The following is a 12,421-nucleotide window of genomic DNA, read 5'->3' on the forward strand; positions in this document are numbered from 1 at the left end:
GGAAGGTCAGATGGAAAGCCAAGCCTTGAGTTTGCGCTTGGAAAAGTTTCCATCTCATTATTGGAGGGTCAGAGGGCCACTCAGGGGTGTCTGAAGTTAGCGCATGAAACAAAGCTACTGGTGCCACAGGAGGATCCTAATCCTGCAATCTGACCAAGCCAATCACTGATTTAATATTACAAACAAAGACATACAGGCACGGCACTTCAGTTAATGCATGATGGGGGGTATTATCACAAACAACGGAGAGCACTTTAGAAACCGCTCTCATTGTGCGTGGGATATCCCACCTAAAGAGAGTCCTCATAAAGACATGACTCACATTCTGTATATTGATCTGTAGGGCTCTTTTGTAATGGTCAAAGTCCTTGGCCAGCTCATAACCCTGGTGGTAGAATGTGAAGACGGTCTGAAAAAAAGCCAGCATCTAGACAGAGAGAGAGAGACAAATAGAGAAGTGGGGGGTGGTGGACAGGGGAGGGTAGAGAGAGACAAAGGGGACAAGAGAACCACAGAAGTTTAAGTACACTAGAAAATAAATCATGTCCTGGTCAGCAAGCTACATAGGCTATGATCAGGCATGGAATTTCACCATTTTATGGGCAAGGCCACTTGGCCTTCAGTTGGGCATATTTGGTGGGGGGCACAAAGTCCACATGTCAGGGCACCAAGGCCAAAGTTAACTATACAGTAGTAGGCTATAAAAATGATCAAAGTTGTATAGCCTATTCACTGCAGTAGACCTGCATCACTGTATGAAACATTACAAAAACATGAAACAACATATTACATAGATCTGCAAATCATCTGATCATCTCATATTTACAGATATCTAATCTATATTTAACATTTCTTTTATATTTGGCCCGTTATGAAATCATGTATTGAACAATTTAAGCACAGTTCAGCTTTAAGAAACTAAAATAGCCTAGATGCATGCTTAGCATTTTGTGATCATTAAGGCTACTTTCACAAACTCTTAGTCAGCTGTCCTCTGATTTACCGATATCTAGGCGATATTTGTAACATTTATTTTGTATTTGGCCCATTATGAAATCATGTGGAACAATTTAAACACATTGTAAAACTTAAAGCCCAAATTTGGAGACATCCATCCATGTCGAAATGTACTGCAAATTCAAAACTGGATTACTCTGGAACGACTAACTGTACAGGGGACTGCTTTACACCTTTGTGTTCGGTAAGGTCTGCTGTTTATTCTGATATATGGTTTGTCATGTGCTAAACGAAGGGTTCGAGAAGTATTGCACCGAGAGGAATAGGTAGGGAGATGGACGCAAAACCTTCAGTAGAATTTATGATTAAACTGAATTATATTATTCACTTTTCTCGCGAACCGTTCACCACAGCAATTCGCGGCTAACATCGTTTAAAAGCTGAGAAAAAGCTCTTTCATGTGATAGGCCTACTTGTGATGTCTGTGTGAGGAGTAGGCTACTTCGCGAGTAGTTCTACTGAGAAGAATGGGTGAATTTGGACACACTTTCTTTCTTGCGCTGTCACTTTCTCCACTGCGTAAAAGACTAAATTAATTTGTGCTGTGAATGCTAAGATTATTTTGACAGGCCATAGGCTAAATAAAAATCGCTATTAGTAGGCTAGGACGCAAAGCAAAATATTGAAAGAAGGGCACCAAGGCCACCGTGGCCTGTAAACCTCTGATTTTCAAAGGGACATCACGGCCAACGCGAGGGGCAACGCTGAGTGAGACCAAAATAAGTGTTCGAAATAAAACTTCAGGCTACTGTGTTCTCCTGATAACGTGAGTGGAATGGATTTAATGTGGACGCGAACATAAAAAGACGCAGAGTGGCTAAATGATACAGTGCACGTTTTGCCTGAAAATGTTCGCCTTTTAAAATCAGCTGTGGCCTAATCCAAATCGCAATTAAAACCATCAATTAGACAACAGAATCAGTAGGGTATCAGTTTTGCTTCATTGTACCAGGCCTACTGTATGTCAAAAGCAGGCTCAGATGAAGCTGGGAAGGATTAAACACACGGTTCCAACACCGTGGTAATAAACCGTGATAATTATGATATTTCAAAAGAAAACGGTAATTGTCATCACGGTTTATCATTATACCGCTAATCGTTACATCCCTAGATGTGATACTTTGTGATGTCTGTATAATGAGTAGGCTACTTCACAAGTAGTTCAACTGAGGAGAATGGGTGAATTTGGACGCACTTTCTTTCTTGCTGCGCGCTGTCACTTTCTCCACTGCGTAAAAGACTAGATTAATTTGCGCTGTGAATGCTTATTATTATTATTATTATTATTATTATTATTATTATGATGATTATTTTGACAGGCCATAGGCTAATAAAATACGCTATTAGTCGGACGCAAACCAGAATGTTGAAATAAGAGGGCACCAAGGCCACAGTGGCCTGTAAACCTCTGATTTTCAAAGAGAAAACGGTAATTGTCATCACGGTTTATCATTATACCGCTTAATCGTTACATCCCTAGATGTGATACTTTGTGATGTCTGTATAATGAGTAGGCTACTTCACAAGTAGTTCAACTGAGGAGAATGGGTGAATTTGGACGACTTTCTTTCTTGCTGCGGCATGTCACTTTCTCCACTGCGTAAAAGACTAGATTAATTTAACGCTGTGAATGAATTATTATTATTATTATTATTATTATTATTATGATTATTTTGACAGGCCATAGGCTAATAAAATACGCTATTAGTCGGACGCAAACCAGAATGTTGAAATAAGAGGGCACCAAGGCCACAGTGGCCTGTAAACCTCTGATTTTCAAAGGGGTATCACGGCCAACGGCCATAGCCGCCGTGGCCGCCGTGAAATTCCTACCCTGGCTATGATGTAAGAAATAAATCATTAATGGCATTTCAATAGAATTGCTCATCTCTGTATTCATTGCATTGACTGAACAACTGGTGGAGCTGTGAACTCCGGCTGTGTAACCAATGATGGTGACTAGGGCAGCCCGGTGCAACACAAAGTGGTTATTGATTCAGGACACGAAAGCTGCCCTAGACTGCTGGCTGCCAATAGGCCATGACATGATTATTTGGCACAGTGAACCTTACCGGCTCTACACACTCAAACTTCTTCCGCTCCTGGATCTCCTGCAGCTTGCACACGTACTCCAGGGACAGTTCCTGGAAGTGCTGCCGGTTGGTCTCCACCTGAACGTCAGCCTGAAGGGCGAGAGGAGACAGTCTCAGGGCCAGGTGACAAGAGAGGGAGCACAGGTCATCTTCCACAACACCAACAGTCATCTCAGACTGGAGCCGTCATACCCTCACAACTCTTTGGCACTCCCATAACTTCGGAAGGTGGAGGCTTTTCAAAGTGTACACAAATGACTGATGAGTTTATACCACTCATCCGCCACTTTAGTCAAAAGCTTGTCCTTGAAATATGTGAATAGTTCCTGAACAAAAACTCAATGCTACTGACAGAATTGTCGTGTTGCCATGTTAACACAGGAAATAAACTGGCTAATGGATTGGGTGTCTGGGCCCTTCAGCATACAGGTGACAACTTCAAAGCGTGTTTATAGAAAGTCCTCAAAAGGGAAATGATGTCACTCTCTAAATCAGTGTTACTCATTGCGCGGCTCGTCAAGCTATTATTGGTGGCTCGCATGCAGCTTTGGCGAGATTTCGCCAAATTTGGTTTTACTTATTTTGAGTAGGCCTAAACTGTTCGCCAAAGGCCATCATCTCTGGCCCCAGCTTGATAAAAACAAAAGTACTGTAGGCTCTGATTTAGCCTAGTCTACTACTGTATGACTTCAACGAGGTGATCTTTAGTTTCGTTCTGCTTACAGTATCTCACTGCCACTTGCATCGCCTTTGAATGCAATCCGCTGCCCTGTTTACCTGTCACCTTGTGGTGATAAGAATACATTTCATGCAGCTGCGTGTATCTTTTACTGTCTATGCGTGTATCACGGAAAGCGCGAATGTGCTATGTGGCCATTTCTAAATGGGACCCACTGTAGGCTGTGGTAACATAGCCAATCTATTTTTTTAAATGTGCTTTATAAACATACAATACTGCACTACAAAAACGCAAACATCTGAATTATACTTCTTCCTTCACCCAAATAATGAAGGTGAAAGGAAGTTATTAAGCATTGGCTGTATATATTTAGCTGTTTTGGATGTGTTATTTTTTTTTGTGGGATATTTATATGTAGAAATGCACATTTGCAAAGGTGAGTTAGTATGTTGTCTTAAAAGTGGCTCTCTTTTTGATTTTGCACTGCCAATGTGGCTCTTGTGAAAAAAATAGTGAGGATCACTGCTCTAAATGATCTTCTTAATATCAAAACATCTCTTTCTACTTGACGCATCATCCATGTAGGTGTGGCAGCATTTGGGCAACCAGACAAGACCCTAGAGTATCATGACACACTAAACTGAAGTCTCCTAGCTGTGTGATCTGAAGACTACATTGAAACAAGACCAAACCACCTGATAAGATCTCAGCCTTCACTCCAAAACATGTCATTATGTTTTGCAGTAAAAATATGTCAACAGCTTTAAGGGTTTCCTGTGCTTTGTGTATACACTACATGGGTTGGCCTTACAAGGTCATGTTTGAACATGGATGACTTATAGGAGCCCTGGGAGCACAGTTGCAATAGGGCTGGCAGATGGTTTAACTGCTTCAAATGTCTGAGTTAGGTCTACAGTAGGCTTTTGCTAGGGCTAGCTGCAGTAATGCTCTGGAGGCAGGCCAAGTCCTTTCCATTGCTATCAGAACGTTTTTGTTTCAACATTCCCTGCTGGGCGACAAGAGTATGATATGTGGACGGCTTGTGTTAGTTCCAAAAACACAGTCTTGCATGACCTTGGTAAAAAGGAAGTCTGGCTAATATTTCAGGAAGCCTGATAATTAGAGAGCTGTAGAATGATTTAAAGGTGTCAGTGTTTCTATTTGATATTTCAATCAAAATAGATCAGACCAGACACACATTGTGGTTCACAACCAAAGGTTGTCGCTGCCAGTGTGGCAACAAAACAAGGGGAAGAGCTACCTCTTGTAAATGAGGTTCCTTTTTCTTTGCAGACATGTTCAAAAGCTTCTCCAGAGAGCTGTAGTACTTTTCGGTCTCTTTCTCATACCTCTTTCTTTCTGCCTGAGAGAGAGAGAGAAAACAAATATTAAAACGTGACTATGTTCTGCATTAAGGGCGCTATGCCTCTCAAGACTCTGAAGTGGAAAATTAAGCTGAGACACTTTTTTTTCTGGCATGACTAATATGAAATGTTTTGCAATTTTGTAAATAAATCATCAGATTAGATCCAGGAAAGTCAGACTACAAATATTGCAATATTGTTGCCTTTATGTGATGCAAAATTAAATATATTGAAAACAACTGTAAAGAGTAATATCTTGACAACAGCTGCAAAACGTGTGAACTAAATATGTAGGTCCTCAGGTCATTTTCTTTTCATAGACAAGAAATATTTTCTTCTAAATAATTATGGTGTATCAAACTTGGTGTTCATCAGCATGTTTTCATCCCAGTCACGATTAATTTCTCCCAATGGACATCAAACCATCAAGTATATTCAAATGGAGGCAGAGAAGCACCTTTGCTGCACCAAGATGGTCTTTTCGGAACTTCTCTAGTGGCTTCATTAGCGTCTCTGTGATGTTTTGCATCTGTGGGAACAGAAGTCGACAATTAGCTCAAAGGCCAAACCACAATTAATTGTATAAGGGAAAAGCAGTCCCTGGCTAGTGTCAGGTTACAGTGGAAACTCTGGAGTGTCCAGATGACAAAGCTTGACATAAATGCCAAAACATATTGTGCAACGGAATGAATGACTCAGCAGGCACAGTATGCGGCCACAGCATTGAAACACCATGGTCTGTATTTAAGTGTCATTAAACACACAACAAGCTAATCTACCTGATGAAACTGGATTTTAAACGTCAAACATATCTCGAGAAGACTGAAGTAGTATGACCATAATGGGGTCTGTGTTATTAGATTAGAATATTATTACAATAATGTTGATTATGCACAACAGTGTGAGTACATATGACTTTGTGTTAGGGGTACTATGCCTTTAAGTATGACATTTTATTATACGAATCTACTAGGCTAGATTTTCAAAAACTATTTAACTCTCTGTAAACACAGATTATTCTTATATTGAAATCCTGGCGTGAGATTAAGTGAGTAGTGCTATCAGTGTCCCAGTTCTGTTCTGTTCTGAGATGCAGGCTACTTAAGAAAAAAAATATTGTCTTTGTTTCTGGTCATCTGTGCCATTTATTATCTGATCACCCACCCATACTTCAATTACCTATCATTTCATAGACAGGGCAAGATGCATGGTGGCCCCTAAAATCCAGGAGGCTTGAATTAGTATGACACAGCAGGCAATGCTCCAAGTCTGTCACAGATGCACTAAAGCCAATTTGATTACAGGCTAAATCATGCGCAAGATCCTCCACACAAACAGGGTGGCTCAGTGCAATGCTCAGGCGAGTGCACACACAAAGAAGTACATTCTCTGTGAATTCCTTAAAAGTCACACCATTTCCATGGAACTCCTACAAAAAAAAAACAGCCCTTATTTAAGGTCAACCTATGTCATGTTCCACTAGATGTTAAAAAAAACGCTACTAATTACTCAACCCACTGTGCCTTGCACTGTGTCACTAACTGTCGACTGCTCCCATTGTGTAACAGCCACAGTGTCGAAGCCTGTTCAAGGTGTGTGTTACAGTTTCAAATTAGAAGCCTGGGGTCTGCTTCCGTTACCATATATTTTCGAGGAGTCATGTCAACACGTTGTTTCAGGAGCATGGAAAGGAAGGGTGAGATTTGAGCACATTTGACCCTTTCATTCGCAATGCTTAGACAAGCTAGGCCAGATGGCATGATAACTATAAAGTTCCAAACAGACCCCAAAAATATTATGATTGAATGTAGATGGACAGTACCTATTCCACAGTGTTCTAAAATAGCTCAATAAAACTAAGGGACGATGAACTTAAGCGACTGTACAAGACTTACGTATGCAAGAGCAAGACCTCCCCCACCATGCCATCTATTTCCTGTTGCCACACAGACAGTAATTTTACTGAGCACTACACGTCACAGAGGTGTCTACACATGTTTTTTGGAATGACTCTTTTGCAGAGACCGCAATGTTCACTGTGGTGACATGTCGGGTATGACTGTATTGGTTATTGAGCTGATTTTTTTTTGTTCTGCATCTTAACACCTATGTTTGTGTATATGTGTGTGTGTGTGTGTGTGTGTGTGTGGTGTGCAAGAGACCCATAGACAGTGCCTCCACCTCTGTTGCAGCAGTTTGAGTGTTTCTTAGGGCATGCTGAGGTGCACTAAGCACTGCAGTGAGTGTCTGCAGGTCTGGGCTGGCGCTTGTCTCACCATCAGCTCTCTCTGGTCCTCCAGGTTCCTCAAGAAGGCGGAAAACTCCTGCAAAGACTCATCTATTCACACACACACACACACACACACAACAAACATTATGTGGTAGAAAAATAAAAACACACCCCCTTCATTCTTGAGGAGTACGATTTGTGGAATTTTACTCACCAATGCATTTTTCATCATCTGTCTTTGCATCACCGATGTACTCAAAGCGAAACTCTCCCAGAGACTGGGCAAACTTGCGCTGCGCTAGGCTCAACTCTGAAAGAGGCAACAAAAGTACACACACACAAAAGTCAGATGTCAAGAATACTGCCAATGCCACCACATCATTACATGTCCAACATGCATAAAAATAGTCCTAGTCTGTCTGCAATAGCAGAAGAAATCTCACACCTCCTGGACTATATGCGGTGGCTAATTTGGACCTCCTTAGGTCTTAGTCTTGAAATGGCACATATACCAGACAATATTACTGGGGTAGAAAGCATCCAGTGGGATATTATACTCTAAAATACTGGAAAAAGTGTTGTCTGTGTTTTTGTCTACATGTGTTGGCCCAAACACTTCAAGAAGCACTTCCTTTTCAAATCCAAACAATCTGTCTGTCAATGTATTAAGCAGGGGTGCCATATTTGGATTATGCATGTGGATAAAACTATGGAAGATAATCAGTAACATGTGACACAGCATTTGAATTACCATCTATACTTTGTTCCAGACGGCCTGTTGAAATCTGATGAGTGTCAGTTAGTCAGTTTTCATAACAAGATGATCTAATCACCGTCAATATAATTTGGCCTTAAGGTAATTAGCGACCCATAACAAGATAGACATGGCCATAACCACATTGCTGTCAGATCACAGTAACAACAGTGAAAAAGCACAGGATGGCTCCTTCTTGCTCGCTGTATTCGGTTGGGAAAGGAAAAACAACAAAAGAATCCTGCTGATTACAGTGTGAAAATGTTTACAAAAGGCTGAAACCGGTAGGAGATAGGTCAAATAGGCTCTATGGAACACTTCCACACCCAAACACACACACACACACACACACACACACACACACACACACACCCTGTAAGAACAGAGAATGAGCAATGTCACATCCTGCTAGCTCTGGAAGTGTATAAGATTCATGAGGAATGGCTGGGAAGTACCATTCACTAAGACAGGTGGCAGAAGCAGGGCTTCCAGGACGCACACAGCTGTCATAAAAACAGGGTCAATTACGCTCTCAAGTGCTGCTACGTTTGAGGAATAATCCTCTTGTTAAACCTGACACTAGGTCACGGTCGAGTTTATAAAATACATTAGTCTACATGACAATAATCAGAACATCTAGTGGCTTAATCATCTACTAAAACAGCAGCCACCAGGCCAGGGACGCCCTCAAAAGTACAGTACATGACAGCAGAAGACAAGGGTGGGGTCACATGCAGATTAGATATACATCAAGCACAGTTAAAATTCACATGCTGAGGGAAATAACCATCAAATACTTTCACTTCCACTTCCATCAGCGGTCAGACTGTATGTTGAAATCACTGAATGGGATGACAATAGGCCCAACAGGGAGCATGACTGCATTTTGTGGTAGCGCAAACACAGCGGTTTAAGAGCAGTGTAAATTACACTGTAAAATGTTCAACCACTAAGTCATTATGCTCTACACACAAGCACGTTTGTCATGACAGAATGTGTCCCACAGGCACACGTTGCTGGAATATCTCCTACATTAATATCCAAAGGGTCAGAGGTCAGCTGGAAAATGTGAGCTCACGCTCTCTCCACTGGGGAAAAAAAAACATTTTCACTTTAAGGTCAAGGAGGCCATTCTCCATATCAGAGCTGTAATCAGTGTCAACACAAACATTCATTTTCTGCACAACCACAGCTGAAGCTGATTACTCACAGCCCGAGTTACACAGTCTGTTCATTTTACTACTTACTGAAATGGCTCAAATCAATTCCACAATCTATAACTGCAGCACTAGGATCATAACTTCAGACAAATGACAAATGAAAGACTGCGTGCCGTGGAGTTCATCTGAACATTGAGAGAGAGAAGTCTGTGAGAGGCCAGAGGAGCTCTTGGTGTGGGAGAAACTTAACCCTGAGATGAGGCTCACTCTGGGGAGTCCCTGGAGGAGGCCCTCTCTTAAGCAGCCAGGGGCTTGGGGTATTTTAAGACCCAGAGCTAGGAGTTCCAGGGTTGAGCTCTCATGTGCAGGCAAAGGCTGAAGGGGGAAATCTGAGATGCGGAAATATTTCCTCTTTTGATCCTACACAGTCGGATCAGGTTCTGCTTTAACATGGAATTGTTTTAGCATTCATTCTGAGTAACTTAAGCTATGTAATGGCTATTTATGACATGGTAGTGTAAGACAGACAGTAAAAATAATAAAAATAAAAATAAGACAGCAGTCTGCATGTCACAGTGTGGAACTAAATCTGCAAAATCATGTTGAGCGTTTTAATGTTGCTGAGGTGTATGAAAAGCTGTGGTGTGCGTGGCCTATATTTCATATCTGCAGATATGGCTCAAGCCATTAAGCAGCTTAACTGCTGTGTGCTGTCCGGCTGGCCCGGGAGCTGGGCAGGGCCTGTGTGGATTACTCCCCACCCAAAGCCCTGTCATGTGAACCCTACACTATACTACACTACGCCCAGACTGGGAGCAACAGAGCACCGGCCTTGGGCTGAGTCACAGTCCTGCACACTCTCTTGACGGGCTTTTTCATATGGGCCCTGCCTACCGCTCCCCCAATACACGTGGGGCCAAGACCATATAACCTGTCTGAATGTTATTCTCTTGCTGTAAATAGCTTTGGATAAAAGTGTCTGCTAATTAATAAAATGTCAATGTAAATTAATCAAGGGACAAGTGTAGGCTATTTCTACACAACAAAAATGTCGTTCATAGCTGCCATTTCACCAAAGCAACTTTGTATACTAAGTCGAACTAGTAGCCCATAACTACCCTCCAGGTAGCCCAACACATCCTAGCTATGCTTGCAAAACTTCCATAACCTCATTGGATCAGCCCATACAGTTGGATGTAGCTAAACTAGAATTGCAGGATATTTTTACATTTAGCCAAAGTCTTAGCCCTCTGAGTCTACTTGCAGTCTGCATTAAGTACATCGGTCCTGGTTAAACAGCTGCAGAAAACAGAAAGGCAAACATATGAACACACTCCTCATTCAAGGTTAAATGTGTGCGTTCTGCACAGATCAGCCATTGTTTACTAGAATATGCCCTCTAAGTAAGCGAGAGCCTCTCGAAATAGAAGCAGCTGCAGGAAAGCTGTTTTGCTGCTGGCTTTTCAGGGTGTGAGGTAATCAGCAGTGCAGGAGCCCCAGCTGGGGAGACAGGCGCATGCTGCAACATGCTCAGAGACAGAGAGAGAGAGAGAGAGAGAGAGAGAGACACACTTTTGAACAACAGCGATGCTCACTCACACAGACATGCCGAGCGAGTAGGAAACTGCTGCACACTATTCCCCCACTCCATTATTTTATTCATGAAACTGCTTATGTCCCAGATTTGGCCAGTGTATTTTTTTTTTTTTAAATGTTCCTACTCTGAATTCAGTGGTAAAAGGGGTGTAATTAATTTGACATACAAATGTACTAGTGGCCTTGCATATGCGGTTTGGGAACAGGCCAGGTTTGCACGATTGAGAGAGTGAAGATGGTCATAATTACGGCCATCATTGCCTACCCGGCAAACGTCATGCATTTCACGGTCACTCGTTAAAACACAGTGGGCAAGGCAGTCATCAAGTTCTCAACTAGGCTTTAAGACTTGTCTAGAAGAAGCTCCAATTCAGCTGGGAGTCTTTCATAATAACAGTCCTTTTATCAGCTGCTGCAGGAGCTGCTCTGAAGTCTGGATGGGTTTTTGTCCGGTGCCAGGACGCAGGCTAACCAGCACAAAAGCCTCAGTGTCTCTGGAGCAAGCGCACGGGCTGCTTCACTGAGCAATGCCGTGTCCTGTTACCTTCTGAAGCCTCAGCAGACACACCTCTCTTCTCTGCTCTATAATCTGCACACTCATTATAGGCAAAGGCACACTACTGTGTGTATACAGTGTGCTACGCCAGTGGAGGCTGTCAGCAGTGATGCCTGTGCCTGACCCCCTGCCCGACACATTGCACACACTGCAGTTATGTCGGACACTCTAACTGACCAGGTCTGTGAACAAAGGCCTGGCGTCACAGCTTAGGTAGAGACAGCACTGGACAGTCCAGGCTATTCGGTGTTAACGGCCATGTGCATTTGTTTTTCCAGTGGGTGGTGCTTGCATCCCAGTAAGGTTGTGTGGTGGACCAAACTGGCTCCCAACTGATGGAATGTCTGAATGTGAAGTGTGTGTTTGTGTGTAATTTGTATGTGTGCACTCAAACACACACAATCCAACAGAGTTGTGCTCGGAGTGGAAACTCCAGGCCCATTGAGTCCAGGCACTCCCCATGCCTCTATCTCAGGAAAACATGTTTTCACAACATTTCACTCACACCTCCACATCCCATCCGGTTCCACACTAAACACAACACTCTGACAAAAGACTGTCCACCAGCGTTTACTGCCCAGGGACAACCCTGCTCTGCTCCCAGCCCAGGCGCCACGCTGTTCCACTCAGCACTGACAAAGAGTCATTGAGTCGGGGTTAATGCGATGAGTGTGACACTGGCTGCTGGATTCTCCAAGTGGAGATTCCGCACACACTGGTTCAAAGGACATGTATGTAAACCAGCAAGCATTCTTTTGGAACAGATAAGGCGCTCTTGAAGTATGCAGCTCCAGGCGATGAGAAAGCCGCTTCAGAGGCTGGGGTGGGGGGAGAGGAATTCTCCACGGCTGTGTTTACTTCTCCATCGGTACTTTATGCGAAAAGTGAATACTGGAGACATAAAGTATTACTTTCATTCTGTACCAGAAAGAGGCTGATAACCAAACTGTACTTCAACAACATTAAAGTAAC

At 42.7% G+C, this 12,421-nt stretch overlaps 1 protein-coding gene across 2 annotated transcripts in view; it reads right to left on the reverse strand.

The window, feature by feature from the left end:
* arhgap10 (Rho GTPase activating protein 10) overlaps positions 1-12,421 on the reverse strand; it is a 65,790-nt gene that overhangs the window by 43,313 nt on the left and 10,056 nt on the right. For both annotated transcript variants that reach the window (XR_007194125.1, XM_048248454.1), the window contains exons 2-7: positions 7,598-7,693; positions 7,430-7,491; positions 5,611-5,682; positions 5,051-5,152; positions 3,090-3,200; positions 323-427 (exon numbers count right to left, since the gene is read on the reverse strand). Coding sequence is in view for 1 of the 2 variants with exons in the window: in XM_048248454.1 (XP_048104411.1) it covers positions 323-427; positions 3,090-3,200; positions 5,051-5,152; positions 5,611-5,682; positions 7,430-7,491; positions 7,598-7,693 (548 nt within the window). In the remaining variant the exon portion in view is untranslated. The remainder of the gene's footprint in view (positions 1-322; positions 428-3,089; positions 3,201-5,050; positions 5,153-5,610; positions 5,683-7,429; positions 7,492-7,597; positions 7,694-12,421) is intronic.

This window comes from Alosa alosa, chromosome 1 (assembly GCF_017589495.1).
Source record: "Alosa alosa isolate M-15738 ecotype Scorff River chromosome 1, AALO_Geno_1.1, whole genome shotgun sequence".
In the NCBI taxonomy this organism is placed as follows: Eukaryota; Metazoa; Chordata; class Actinopteri; order Clupeiformes; family Clupeidae; genus Alosa; species Alosa alosa.